Source organism: Pogoniulus pusillus, chromosome Z, assembly GCF_015220805.1.
Source record: "Pogoniulus pusillus isolate bPogPus1 chromosome Z, bPogPus1.pri, whole genome shotgun sequence".
NCBI classification, from domain to species: domain Eukaryota; kingdom Metazoa; phylum Chordata; class Aves; order Piciformes; family Lybiidae; genus Pogoniulus; species Pogoniulus pusillus.
Genome location: NC_087309.1, coordinates 12,973,195 through 12,988,172, shown reverse-complemented (window position 1 = coordinate 12,988,172; position 14,978 = coordinate 12,973,195). Strand labels below are relative to the sequence as shown.

The following is a 14,978-nucleotide window of genomic DNA, read 5'->3' as shown; positions in this document are numbered from 1 at the left end:
CAACTTATATTTACAGAGGTATTAAAGCTTTTACTCACAACTCTTATTAATTATTAATCACCTCCTGGGCTAGGTCACAGCCTATACAAATGTCCAGACTTCAGGGGATCTCTGCCTGTGGACTTTGAGGCTGGAATCCTCCCGGCTTGAGGGGAGAGGATAAATCTTCCCAGTTTGTGGGGAAATAGGTTTCTGACCTTTTCTCCTGGCAAAGAGGCAATCTCTGCCTTTGGTGCTGCTGGCTCCTTTGGATGCTTCTGTCCAGGAATTCTCAGCTGGCAGGATCTGAGGAGCAGAAGGAGAATATCGTGCTGTCTCTGGCATGGTTCTTCATGGCTAGCAGGCTGTGTGTGTGTGCAGACAATTCAAAGCCTGCTTCCTGGTTATCTCAGTGGCAATGGCTCTTACCAGGCAATGATAGGCAGCAGGCATGCAAAGTGTGCACGGCTGCTGGGAGTCTGAGCTCTGTAGGTAAATGCAATGCAGGATCTGGTCCTGATAACACCGTAGTGTGCAGATGTGCACAGCTGGCTTAGGAGACTATAGGCTCCTCATATATATATATATATATATATATGTGCAGGCTTAAATGAGCTCTGCAAGAAGGGTACGCAGAGAGGTGAGCTGCGAGTGAGTCAGAGCATGAGGTCTGGGCCTCTGAGCATCTGAGTGGCTGAGCTATGCAGGGTCTATGCCTGAGGGTCTGAGCTGAGCACTTTGTTTACCTGTGCACCCCTATTTATTGACTGTGGTCCCTTTGGCCACTAGAATGACCAATCAGATTGGCAGTCAGCCAAACTTTACCATAATAGGCAGAAGCTGCTTGCCTGGTCTTTCCCAAATATGGGGATCACATGGATTTGCCCCAGGCAGACATGAGCTGGGTGTGTGTGGCTTACACAACCTGTTTACAACCAGGGGTCCTGGCAGAAAAACATATCCAGGCATGCATAGGCACAAATAAGCCTCTTTTTGGGCTACAGGCCCTCCATGACAGAGCCCCTGTGGAGACTACAAGGATGAGTATGGGAGACTAGGAAATTTTTTAACGTATTTCTTTTTAACTACTTCTGCCTGAAGTTGCATAATTAATTTGATGTCAATATTTGTGGCCTTCTCCTGGCTGACAATCTGGGAAGTGCAAGTTAGCACTCTGCAGTCCTTTATAGGAACACTGTGGGATTTGCAGAGGACAGGTATGCTGGGGAATGACAGTTGCTGGGCTCATCGGTGTGTAGGTGCAAGCATTACCAGTCCAGTCAGGGTTATTTTTGCATAATGCATCAAAGTGCATGGCACTAGGAAGCTCATTTAGAAAGCAGTGACATGTTGGCTGTGTGTAGACAACATGAGCCCCAGCTGGGTGGCTGCTCAAAGTGGGCTTAATGAGCTCTTCAGGTGTTTGAAAGTGATGACCACCTGGTTTGTGGCTAAGTGTGGGGAATCTGACAGACAGATCTAGAAAGTCATTTCAGTAGACATGAAAGTCAATCTGCCTTGGGGACACAGCAACCCTGACTAAATTGGCCTCTCCCACGAATGTGGCCTTTGGCTCTGGCTGATTGTGCACTTAATGTGACTGTCAGAGAAAGAAAAGGATGTTTTACTCTTTGTGTACTGAAGTGTGAAGCCACATCATCTTCAATTGAATTACTCCAAGCTCATGAAGAAGAGGAGGGAAAGCTACTGCTCCCCGGAGGACAGTTTATTGAAACAGAAGGTGCAACCTACAGAGTGCTGTGTCACTGCACATAGGTTCCCAGACCAGAGCATTCCTGTGTAGGGGAAAGAGGCAGATTGAGGCATGTCCCTATTACGCAGGAAAGCATGTTGCAAACTTGTCTGAGGTGTCACTGCTTGAGAGGCATCTTTTGTACTGTTTAATGCAGCACTGTGTGAAAGTGTTAGCTAGATCTCTGTGAGAAGCATGGCAAATACCTAGCACTGCAGCTGGATTGCAGTGAGTCCCATCTTCATTAGACCAGAGATGGATCGTGGCTGATAATGAATGGGAACAGCACCAGGCAATGTGAAGGCACCAGGCTGCAGGGTGGCAAATAAGTCTATCAGTGTGGAATGCACAGATCATAGTGATGCCACACACTAAACATGCTTCACTGAAAGACAACTTAGCAGATGTGTGGAAATTGTCTTTTATCACAGACTATGACATGTTTAAAGTAGCCTTGGCCTGAATTGCCAGCATCTTTTTAATGAATGCTTCAACACTAGGCTGCAGTCAGCTGGCCTGATCCTCCAGCAGCTCAGTTGGAATTTGGGTTTCTACAGAGCTTTTGCTTCCTAAAATGTGCCATTTCCACCCTGAAACCTAGACTAAGCACCAGACAGAAAGGGTTTAGTGAAATACCAAAGGATGGCACATCCTTGTAGTCTGGCAGGGGTCTAATAGGGTTAGACTTCCACTGCAGGAAACAGAATCTCTTTCCAAGGGATTCTTAGCTCTTCACTCTTGGAGATTGTAGGTCTTAATGGGAACAACAACAAAGATATTTTCTAGAATGTGTTGCTTGTATTTTTTGTTTGTTTTTCTTCCTCTGCACCAAGAATATGAAGAATCAGTGACCTTTGTAGATGGAAGAATTAATTAAAAACCCACAAACCCCATGTAACAACTATCCTCATTATCTGGTTCTTATGATCCCATGACTTAGGTAATGTCTTGAGAGTTGTGGCTGTTCTAGAATAACAGGAGTAGCAAGCAGACCTCTGAATTATCTGAGAAACAAGCTGTGATTTTTAATTTGTTCTTTATTTCTGTCCAGTTCCCTTTCTTATTTCTCTCTTCTGTGCCTACAAGAGGCAGAGAAAGTGGGTTTATTTTCAAGTTAAGCTGTAATAAAGGGCTCTGAAAGACTCCATTAAGCATTCCTTAAACAGCTGCATTAATGTTTTGGCTACATGGCCACAGCATGAATCTGAAGAAACTGAGTGGGAATTCCTCTTGCTTTAGTTTCTGACAGCATACTCATGTCAAGTATAATGGTTGTTTGCAGGATCATATGGTGAGAGAAGAAACTAGGAGTCTGACTCCAAAGCAGTGTGCTGTTCTGGATCTAGCACTGGATACAATTAAAGTAAGTGATCCCATTTATGTTACTGTATTTCTCTTGCTCTATTCCCAGGTACTGTTTGGGAGGATAGTGCCTGCCCCAGTTCAGGATATGGCAAGAGCATTGCTGCTGTTAGTGATAAGGGGATGCTGCCATGTCTGTGTAAACGTGGATAGACTCAGGTGACTGGCATGTGTGGGGAACCAGCATATTTATATCTGAGTGACTTGGGAGAGGAAAGCTGTGAGCAGTTGGTATTAGTTGGTCTAGGAGCTGAATTTTCAATACAGAAGCTGTTTTGTGAAATGTTCCAGCTTTTTCCCATCCACACATGCAATAGCTGGTAAACGTTGATTGCTGGCTGCAAGTCTTCCTTGGTGTTTTTCCCATTTCTTTTTTACTCAGCAATATTTCCATGCTGGTGGGAATGGTCTGAAGAAAACTTTCTTGGAGAAGAGTCCAGACCTGCAGTCACTTCGATATGCGCTCTCTCTGTACACTCAAACCACGGACACTCTCATCAAAACCTTTGTCCAGACTCAGACAGCTCAGGGTAAGACTCCTTTGTGCTGTTGGCAAAGTTGAATAGAGCTGTCTGCTGCGTTTGTAATTGCTCTGTCTTGTACTGCCAATTTGTCGAGTATTTCTGGTGATAATGTTTCTGGAGATGTGACAGTTCAGAGCTCTGAAAATTGGGAAGGAGGGAAAGGGGGTCATTTGCCTCACAACAACTGCATTTTGCAAGAGCAGAAATATGTGAAGCATAGGGCCTAGGGTGTTTATGAGCTTTTTTTTCCCTGCAGTTCTCACTTAACAGCCACGTTTTGTGAATTAATATGGGTGGGTGCCTTCAGTGACGTTTGAAGTTGCTGCACTGAGACTCACACAGTGGCGTGGGAGACCACTTCAGCAAGGCACCACCACTAGTCAGTGCCTGTGCCACAGACCAGCTGCCCTGTGTAGTCCTGAGGCTGATCGACAGCAATGTGATGACTCACAGAGCTGCACACTGCCTGCAAAAGGAAAAGTCTCTTAGGAGAGCAACAACTGTGTCTGCAGCCGGCACAGGATATGCGCAACCTAGATGATTAAAAGCCACCACCGTGTCTTAGTGTAAACTACTGTTCTGAGTCACCTGAGTTCTTTGGTTGCTCTCTGGAAGGCACAATAATGGTGCTACTTCGTTTATATGAGAAGAGATTTTTGTTTTCTCTCTCACTTTATTTGAGAAGAGATTTTTGTTTCCTCTCTCACTACTTTCAGGTAAACATCTCCTGGTTGTTGTAGAGGTGAATTTGGTCTCCAGTCAGGGACCTTCATCGACTGAGTATGAACCTCAGTAATCTCAGGAAGAGGGGACAGAGGCTATTACAGATCAAGTCAAAACCAAAAGTTGTAGTCTAAGTTTTCAGGCAGTTTAAGTACAAGCCCTAGTACTGGCTGCTACATCTCAGCAGCAAAAGTCTTACAGCTTCATGGGGATGTCTTTTTCTCATCTTCTGGCTTGGAGTCCATTTTCCTTAATCTTTCCAAGCTGATAAGAGCTGGCAACCCCACAGGCTGTCCTAATCGTGTCAGTGTGCTGTCACACTGAGTCCTGAAATTAATGGCAATATGCTCCCTAGACGAGATGCTTTTCCTTTGTGTGTGAATGAGACTGCTCAATCCTGCATTCCCCAACCAGCAGAGAAAGCACTGAGAATCCTTGAGCAAAACAAGGTTTGTTTTCAAAGTGAAAAGTTGAGTGTAGTTTGTGAGGGCTCAATCGTCCTTGCCTTTAGTAGCAAGATTTATTCTTAGGTTGGAACATTCTACCTTGAAACAGCTGAAGCTAAGTCAGTCAGTACCTGCATTTGAGAGAATGGTCCTATAGCTCTGTCCCAGCAGAGCAACAATGACATCCAGTGGCCAGACAGGCCAAAGACCACAACATCCACGAGGGACTCCAGCAACTTGGCTGTTGGCATTAGAGTTACAGAAAACACTTTGTGATGGGAGGAACTTGGGATGCTCTGCGTGTTTTCAGTCTTTGCTCTTCTGTGGCAAATGTTTCCCATTATATATATCCAGACCACGAACTGAAGCTTGTTTCTACATGGATCCTATTCTGTGGTTGTGTTGAGCCAAGATACAAGGGTGTGTGCAGCACATTTGTTCTATGCCCTGTGCTAGTCAAGGGAGTTTAAATTTAGTGCAGGAATATCTTCTGTTAATGTTGCACAGTGGCAAATTCAAAGGTAATCTAAGGAAGCAGATTCATGCAGTGCATGGTTTGACTATGAAACTCTGCTGAGGGCAAGTGTTCAGCTCTACACAAAGGTAATTGAAGGTAATCTAAGAGCAGCAGGAATATACTGGGCTGCCACAGAGGTTATGGGGAGGGGGGACATTTTTTATTTTAATTTTAAAGCAGCTTAGAAAGAGTGAAGCTCTAGCTTTAGGCCATTAGATGACCTCATTACAAGGCCATTTAATGTCTCCACTGTCTGGTGTCATTTTTTTCTGCCCAGTCTGACCCACTTCTTAGGAGATAGGTACTAGACACAACTGGTCCAAATCAGTGTCTTTTACATGAATAGGCTTGAGAGGTTTGGACCCTGTTTGGACATCAGAAGACTTGCATTATGCTACTTAATACTTATAGGATCAAAGATAGAGTAGTTCTGAGAAAAGGCATGAGTTGCTCCTGGGATTGGCACTAGAAAAGGACATTGCACGCATGTGCTGCCCCAGTTGGTAGATGGGTGTGAAGATCTGCACATGCTTTGAAGGGGCAGCACTAGGATTTACATCTGACATCTGCTTACCAGAACTGCTTGACCAATGCTTCCCTTTGCACAAGCCTATGGGAGGAAACGGATGCATGCAGATCTATTTAACTTTCTTCTTCTCTTACTTCACTGCTCAGTAACTGCATTTTCCAATTTGTGAGGTATTTATTGCACTAATTTTCTTACTGAGCAGGCTTCTATAGCACTGTGCTTTTAAATGTTTGCAAAGTTGGATCACAGCTTGCAGCTCAGTTATACCAGCACACATTCTGGTCTTGCTTTAACTCAGACATTCCCTTACTCACAGACATCTTTCCTTGCTCTCCAAAGCCCAAGTTGGTGTGGAGGACCTAAGAGGTTATTTTGTCTATTAAGAGCTAGAATATTTGTCATGTATTTGTTTAAGTGACACCACTAATTGGATTATAATTCATGCTCTTCTCTCTTTATCCTGCTTGCTTCTTGCCTTTTGAATTCATGTCTCAGTGCATGATGGGAAAGGTATTAGGTTTACCGCTAATGAGGACGTTCTTCCTGATAAGGGTATGTTCAAGACTAATGTTGTTACCATAACAACATTAGCCAGCTGCCTTGCTTTTGAAGTCATCTTGCCCATGCTTGGAAACCTTTTCCAGAGACCCACTCCCAGTAGCACCTTGTAGAAGTGGGCTTTCACCAAATGCTTGCATCCCACGTGCAGAGCCACAGGTTGTGTGGTGTAGAAGTCTGTAGCTTGCCTGAGAGCCTGTCTCCAAGCTTGAGATTTATTCATGGGGTGTGAAAGCTTTTTTGAAAGTGGACTGGTTTTGGAGAGATGCTATGGACTTGTTCCCCCACCCTTTGTCATGGGCTGTGTATTGCTTGTTTCAAGCCCCAGACTTGCATGCGTATGGTCTGCTGACAGGGGCTACTGTCATACATAATATCTGATGTGCGCTCAAGGCTATGGCCGAGCTCAAACCATCTGGCTTGAAGAGAGTAACTAAAAGTCTGGGTGCTCAGGAGAGCCCTGAAAAGTTAAGTCTTGCTGTGTATCATCTCTCAATTCATTTTTTTTTTTTGCAGTTAAGTATTTTTGTTATTTTAGGTAGAATACCTCTGTACCCCATTGCACGAGCTCAGTTCTGCCGTTTCACCTTCCAGTATCACAATACCAATGAGACTTCCATATCAAAATTTAGTTCTGCTTGTCCCTAAGTGTGCAAGCATGTGTATGTGTGCAGTTAGATGTGCTCAGAATACTTTTCACTGGCTGTCTACAAAGAGGGTTTTTTTTTTTTTGTTTGGGAATATAATATGAGATTTTGATATGAAAAGAGAAGGATGAAGATTTGTTTGGAGTTTTTTGTTTATTTCTTTTATTTTTTTTTTCCTTTTAAATTTAAAAACCTATATTTTTATCTTCCTGAAAGGTAATGGAATGATTCCACTGTCATTCCTCTGAAGCATGAGTGTCTCCTTTTTTAACCTAATAGCTACACTGAAGATCAGTCAAATGAAGACCTGAGTATTTGGTGGCTGATGTTACTGCAGATTTGGCCCGATAAATGTCTTACATATACGTGTTAGTAATCTTCTCTATTCCCATGGAAAATGCCACCAGTCCAGGTTGCAAAGACCTGCACCGTAAGATGTGTTAGATCAATAATTAAGCTTTATTTTTAGAGCTCTGCTCTACAGAGAAGAAGGAAGAGTGTCCTTCTAAGCAGGGAGAAAACAAAACCTTCGGGATCACATACAAATGTTGCATCCCAGAGGCTGGGTGTTGTACTCAGGTTAAGAATGAGAATCTGCCCTGGGAGAATAATTTGAGGTTCTGTTTTGTTTGCTCAGATACTTTTACTTGTGTATTGATGTGACTTTTACTGCTCACAGTTCTGAGCCATGTAATTCTCAGAGTGCTGCACAGATAACTCTCAACCTCTTGGTTTCAAATTAGCGTTTTTGCTGCCTGCAGACTGCTCTTGTGAAAGTTGACAGGGTTAGATCTATCTAATCAAAATGTTTGTTTAACGATACCCTTCAAGCTCCTCGTCTTGAATTTCAAACACACCAATTCTTTCACCTAGCAGTACGTCTTAACCTCAAAATTGACAAAACAACGCTGCTGTTTGTGAGTACTCAATTACCCTGTAGGCATCCCAATTACAACAGCATTGCTAATTGTCAACATAATGTCAGTTATCAAAGAGAACCTAAAATCAATCTCACTATCTTTTCAAAGACTTCATTTTCATTTTGCAAAGCAGTCTTTTTTTTCCCCCCTTGTAATTTACATGGTGTCTTGACTGTCCTAACCAGGGAGGGGAAAAAAAAAAAGGTCATTTTCAGATATTGAATGATAATTAGACTTAGAAGTTAAAAAGTTTTAAGCAGCATCATGATGCCTGAATTGTATGGTGTGTTATCTTTTCCTCTGCAAAACTACATCCTGTTTTCTCCCTGTCTTAATTGATGAAAGGAAATAAGTCTGTGAGTTGTGAGTGTTTTCTTTCTCATCCTTTTTGGTGCACATCAGTGAAGGGGTTCTCTTTGTCCTCTGAAAGGAATCATGACAGGCAGTCAGGATGACAACTTTTAGCTTTTGTACAACATGGAAAAAGTTTATTGGAGGGTGAGACTACACTGTGGCTCCATGCAAATCACTAACACCTTTTTTCTATCTTTTTTTTCTTTCTTTTTTTTTAAACCTAAATTTCCTTTGTGTTTCTCAGTTGTTGTGGGGTTTTACCTCCCTTTTTCCCTGAGCAGATAGCAATGCTGATGGCCACCACCGGAATGCCTGCATGTACACACAATAGCTTGGCAGGAACCTCTTAAAATCCCATACTTTCTGTGAGAGTCTATTGAGCTTCAGGTCTTTTGGGTTTTTTTTCTGTTGAAGTCTTACTATTGTTCTCCACAGGATGCAATCTTTGTGGTGAAGTGGAAAAATGTTAGTGTTTATACCTATTGAGCATGCAGATCTGATGTTATCTTGCACTAGCCTTACGTTGTTGGTGTTGACTGATGAGCTAGGTATGGAAGGTGTACCGTGAAAATGCTGCATTGCTTTGCTGAGATCGTAAACCAAACACAGGTGCCAATAACAATAATCCACGTGTGCATGGGTGGGTGTGCGTCTGTGTGTGTGTCAATTTTCTTCTAACAGGCTCTGGTGTGGATGATCCTGTGGGTGAAGTGTCCATACAGATTGACCTGTATACCCACCCAGGAACCGGTGAACACAAGGTCACAGTGAAAGGTACGGCGAAGCATGTTCTGCTGCTCAGATGCTGTGACTGTGTGTGGAGGCAACTCTCCAGTTGGGAGCCATTATGTTTCTGTGCTAGCTCATAGGATGTGAGTCTAGAATTGCTTTCCCTGTTTCACATCAGGAACATGTAAAAGAACAGCAAATGAGTCTTGTCCAGCCAGTGACAAGGCAATGCACAGTGCTGTTGTTTATTGGCAATGATATATGAAGCAAACAAAGATCAGATGATGACTCTCACCAGGCGCCACCACAGTTCAGCCTGTGCTGCGGACAGCATGACAGGGTGGTGTTGCGAAACTGCTCAGTGTAAACTGAGAGACTGCAGAGCCAGGAAGAGTTCAGAGTGGTCCCGAAGGCCACGTTGGTCCCTGAAGAGCTGCTCTGAAAATAACCAAAACAGTGATTCATTCCAGGCTTCCTCTTCCTCCTTCGTCTCCTTTGCTTGAATGCAGCGTGCTTAACTGCTTTAATTTCCTCTAAAGAAGATTTATATAAACAGCTCCTCAGGCCTCTCTTCTGGCTAAATCTACCCTGCAACACAAAAACTGATTTTCAGAGCTATTTCCTGTGCTTCAGACTTTTCCCTCCAGTGACCTGAGAGAGAATGAGGATTAAAGAGATAATAATTCTATGTTCTGGAACAACCCACAGCTCATGGGCCTTTGTTTGTCTTACCTGCAGTCTCATCTTCCTTTTCAGCAGGAAAAGGCCCCTAAAATGCCACCTCTTAAAATACCACACACCTCCTTTCCACCCCCCGCCCCCCCCTTTTTCCCCTCAACCCACACATAATGTAGATGTAAATGCCAAACTGGAAGGACAGCCTGGCCAAAGCTGCAGGAATGCTTGAGTCTTTTTTCAGTAATTTCTTGACTGTTTCTTGCATACAACAAAATTTAAGTGCTGTCCCAAGCGTTAAATTCCTCTCACAGAACTTAAACTAGAACAAAAAAAGCCTGTCTTTATACAACAAAAATGTTAGTATGCATTAGAGAACAGACCTAGAATCATAGAATCAACCAGGTTGGAAGAGACCTCCAAGATCATCCAGTCCAACCTAGCACCCAACCCTATCCAGTCAACTAGACCATGGCACGGAGTTCTACCCATGTGTGTTGGGACACTGGTGTGTGCTGGTGACCTGGTCTGTGTCCCCTGAAACAAGACATTGAAAGCAGAGCAGAGTGCAGAGGTGTTCCAGACCGATGGGAACAGCTGAGTGTTTAAAACACATTGTGACTCTCTTTTCCAGTTGTGGCAGCCAACGACTTGAAGTGGCAAACGTCTGGCATGTTCCGTCCGTTTGTTGAAATCACCATGATTGGGCCCCATCAGAGTGACAAGAAGAGGAAGTTCACCACCAAGTCAAAAAGCAACAACTGGGCTCCCAAGTACAACGAAACTTTTCACTTGTAAGTGTGAAAAACAGTCTGGGTATCTGCCACGACAAGCACAGAGGCAGAAGACAGACAGGGTTGTGCAGTGTCCATCAACTGCCTCCTCAGGGCTCAAAAGAGCACAGCAACCAGCACCTTGGTCAAGTCTTTGTTGTCCTGGCAGGAAAAGCTAGTTTACGTGAGATTTTGCTGTGGGTGGGGTGCTGAGGTCTGCTCCATACCAGCAGTGTCCTTTGGCTACCTTCTGAAACACCTTCTGGATCCTACGAACATATTTTACTGTGTTCTTGTTGTTTTAACAAACTTTGTATATTTTACTGGTACTGTTGAGGCCAAAAGTTCACTGCATATTTTTAGCACTCTTAATCTCAATGCATGGTTTTATCCCATCTCGACCTGCGAGACACAACTTTTGAACTCGTTGCCAAGGATACAGCCCTTGAAGCTGGTAGTAAGTTGAACTGCTAAAATGCAGTCTTTCCAAACACCTGAGTATTGCTCTCTTCTTGTTTGTCTCTCATTATTACAAAGGCATCTTCCTTCTTGGACTGCCCAACAAAGGGAATTACAGACTAGTGTTCACCCAGCAGTACAGTAGGAATGAGAGGAGAACTGCAAAAGGCTGTAAACATCTTGAGGGAGAGCGACTGCATTTGATTTTTCTTTGGTGTAAGGAAAAGCAAGCTTCCTCTATGTTAAGAGATTTTGTCCCTTGGTGTTTTGGGTGTTGGTTTGGGTTTTTTTCCTTTAAAATATTGTTTTAATTTTAGAAGTATCAGAAAGTTGGGGGGGCGTATTTTCATTAGCTTTTGTTTTAATTGAGGGTTCTGAATCATAGAACCAATCAGGTCAGAAGAGACCTCCAAGATCATCCAGTCCAACCTAGCACCCAGCCCTAGCCAGTCAAACAGACCATGGCACTAAGTGCCTCATCCAGTCTTTTCTTGAACTCTTCCAGGGACGGTGACTCCTCCACCTCCCTGGGCAGCCCATTCCAATGCCAATCACTCTCTCTGCCAACAACTTCCTCCTAACATCCAGCCTATACCTACCCTGGCACAACTTGAGACTGTGTCCCCTTCTTTTGTTGCTGGTTGCCTGGCAGAAGAGGCCAACCCCCACCTGGCTACAACCTCCCTTCAGGTAGTTGTAGGCAGCAATGAGGTCCCCCCTGAGCCTCCTCTTCTCCAGGCTGCACACCCCCAGCTCCCTCAGCCTCTCCTCATAGGGTTTGTGTTCCAGGCCCCTCACCAGCTTTCTTGCCCTTCTCTGGACACCTTCCAGCACCTCAACATCTCTCTTGAATTGAGGAGCCCAGAACTGGACATAGCACTCTTCTTTAACAGAAGACTTCATCTCATTAAAATACACGTTTCTGAAATCATAGAATTAGTCAGGGTTGGAGGGGACCACAAGGATTGTCCAGTTCCAATCCCCCTGCCACAGGCAGGGACACCCTATGCTAGATCAGGCTGCCCACAGCCTCATCCAGCCTGGCCTTAAATGCCTCCAGGGACAGGGCCTCAACCATCTCCCTGGGCAACCCATTCCAGGCTCTCATCACTCTCATGCTGAACAACTTCCTCCTCACTTCCAGTCTGAACCTAACCCCCTCCAGCTTTGCTCCGTTCCTCCTAGTCCTGTCACTACCTGATAGCCTGAAAAGTCCTTCCCCAGCTTTTTTGTAGGCCCCCTTCAAATACTGGAAGACAAATAGAGCAAGTCTTAGCAGAAGCAGAGATGTTTTAAAGTTGTCTGAGTTGAAAATCTATTAACACAGCTTTAATGTTCTCCGCTCCTCTCATTTCACAGTTTAGCACACAAAGAAATGCAAAGGCAACTTGATAAGGACTTTAAGCAGCCAGGTTGTCTTTAATCAGCTGTAAATCAGCCAAAGTGCCCGCACACAATAGGTTATACTTCTCCCTCTCTGACCAAGGATTTCTGTATAAAGGATTTTTCTGTGGCTTATCTGATCAGCTGCTGACCCCTCTTCATTTTGCAGGGGAGTTTATGCGTACAGAGAAGCTGTAATTAAACTTGTCTGTGTGTTTTCAGCATTCTGGGGAATGAAGACGGCCCTGATGCCTACGAGCTCCAAGTCTGTGTGAAGGATTACTGCTTTGCTCGGGAGGACCGAGTGCTGGGGATAGCAGTGATGCAGCTCAGAGACATAGCAGACAAAGGAAGCTGTGCTTGCTGGTGCCCCCTCGGGCGCAGGATTCACATGGATGAAACTGGACTCACAGTCCTGAGGATTCTGTCTCAGAGAACCAATGATGAAGTTGCCAGAGAATTTGTGAAGTTGAAATCTGAATCCCGCTCCACAGAGGAAGGCACCTGAGCTGAGCTGTGTGTAATTTTCCCTTTTTTTTGTTTCTTTTTTTTTTTCCCTTCTGCCTTGTGCCAATATGTGCAAGTGTTCAACAATTCTCTTTTACTAATTACAAGAGGGGTTTTTTTTTTTCCCATGTTGTCTTTGTCAGTTCCGATAGCGCACGTGTGCTGTACAGGAAACAAATCCATCACTCTGATGTGAGTTATTTATTTTTCAGTAGCTGGGTAAGGCACCATTAGAGAATGAGGCAGTCTCTTCTTATTTATGATGCAAATTCTGCTTTGTGTATATAAATTATTTTATATTGGAGGCTGGGTATGCTGGGTTTTGTTGATATGCAGCACTGTGATTTTATCCTCTGAAGCTGGCAGATGTTAAAAAGGTTTTATATAATCACCCTCTGACACACAAACACACAACTGTGTTGACATTGGGAGAAGAATAATGGTGTAGGATTTTGGCAGAGCACGGTTCTCTCACTTGAGTTGCATGCTGTGGAGCTTCCACAGGATCTTCTGGCGCAGGTGACACCCGTGTGATGCGCAGACATCTCAACATCTGCTTAAAAGAGGGGTTGCAAACCCCTCTGGAGGTGCGCACCAAATGAACGTTATGACTGTGGATGTGTTGCTGTGAGCACGGGCAAGACCAGTGGCACAAAGCCCTAAGATCTCCTAGCAAAGGCAACACACCAGGAAAGGCAACACACCAGGAGCAGGCTGCAGCTGCCCTGCCGTTGTAATTAGAGGTTGTGTCTTGGAGAATATAAATCCCCCTCTGTACTGCTGAGGATCAGCATCACCATGGGGAAGCTGCTGAACTCCGCCAGCTACACTTAGGCTACTGTGACTGACACAGTGAAGAAGGGAACAATGTTAGAGCCGTGAGAGATAACAAGGCTGCTATGTACTTTTTCCACTTAAATTTTCTTTTGTTAGGCTTTGGTTGGGTTTTTTTGTTGGTTTTTTTGTTTTGTTTTGTTTTGTTTTTTTTGTGTGTGTGTGGTTTTTTTTTTACATAGGATTGGACAACTTGATATTTGCAGGCTTTCTGTAGCATTTTGTTACCCTGGAGTACCTGAGACAATTCCTCACTCCCAGAAATGATGGCTTGCTTGGGAGAGAGCAGCGCTTCTCCCCTCTGCAAGCGCCCGGTCTAGAGTGCTGGTCATGGGGCAGCAGGTCCATTTGCTTCTAATCACAAAGTCACTGTTGGCTGTGCTGCAGTTGATCCATGCTGATTGTGATTAACCTGTGATTTCATGTTACTACTGAAAATTTTTTTGCACTGTCTTAAAGAAGCATCCTGGTTTTGTTTTCTCGTGAAACAAAACACTGTCCTGAGCAAAGTGGTTGCAGGGAAGTCAGATTTTCTGACTTGAAAATCTGTGAGCAGGAAGGTTTGGAGCAGCGGTTGCTCCTGAGGTATGTTTCTTGGAGAGTCTCTATTGTTTTTTGGGGATATTTTTGCTCCTTCCAGCTGCCCTTGTGCTCTGGAAAGTGCAGCTGGAACAATCCAGTCCTTGCCCGTGAAGTACTGTAATACTGTCAATAAATTCAAGGACTGCATACTGAATGACCATTTTTTTTTCTGTTTGTTTTTCTTCTTCATTTCTATTTTCTCTGACACTTTTACAGCTGTATGATACAACTCCTGTGTTTCATGAGCCTGCTCATAGAGTTCTGAGATGGCACATCTGCTTTGTTATTGTGCATGGTGTATTGTATTAACGCTCCTTGAAGCTCCACTCTTACTTGTCATGATTTTGAATCACTGTACGTGCCATTGTTAAGAGAACTGTTAGGACAGTCTTTAATAAACTCTTTTAGCAGCATCTGGAGTTGTCTGTTGAAGTGGAAGTGTGTAGTTGGGTTTGCTAAATCACATACGACAGAATTAGCCCTGCACCTTTGCAAATAACTTTAATTTAGAATGTAGATGTCCTGGTAGACATCCATGGGAAGGTCTGCATGGAGCAGCAGTCTGTGCTTGTGGCCAAAGAAGGCCAATGGGATCCCAGGGGGCATTAAGCATTAAGAGGAGTGCACCCATCAGATCAAGGGAGGTTCTCCTCTGCCTCTACTCTGCCCTAGTGAGACCTCATCTAGAATACTATATTCTGTTTTGGACTCCTTAGTTCAGGAG

At 44.0% G+C, this 14,978-nt stretch overlaps 1 protein-coding gene across 4 annotated transcripts in view; it reads left to right on the top strand.

Moving 5' to 3' along the window:
• Positions 1-14,667, top strand: part of UNC13B (unc-13 homolog B) — a 292,568-nt gene extending 277,901 nt beyond the window's left edge. For 2 of the 4 annotated variants that reach the window (XM_064140890.1, XM_064140888.1), the window contains 6 exons: positions 3,015-3,095; positions 3,477-3,624; positions 6,329-6,385; positions 8,994-9,086; positions 10,351-10,510; positions 12,554-14,667. In XM_064140890.1, coding sequence (XP_063996960.1) covers positions 3,015-3,095; positions 3,477-3,624; positions 6,329-6,385; positions 8,994-9,086; positions 10,351-10,510; positions 12,554-12,839 — 825 coding nt within the window. In that variant the 3' untranslated portion in view covers positions 12,840-14,667. The remainder of the gene's footprint in view (positions 1-3,014; positions 3,096-3,476; positions 3,625-6,328; positions 6,386-8,993; positions 9,087-10,350; positions 10,511-12,553) is intronic. The other 2 variants (XM_064140891.1, XM_064140889.1) reach the window with 1 other exon arrangement.
• The last annotated feature ends 311 nt before the right edge of the window (positions 14,668-14,978 follow it).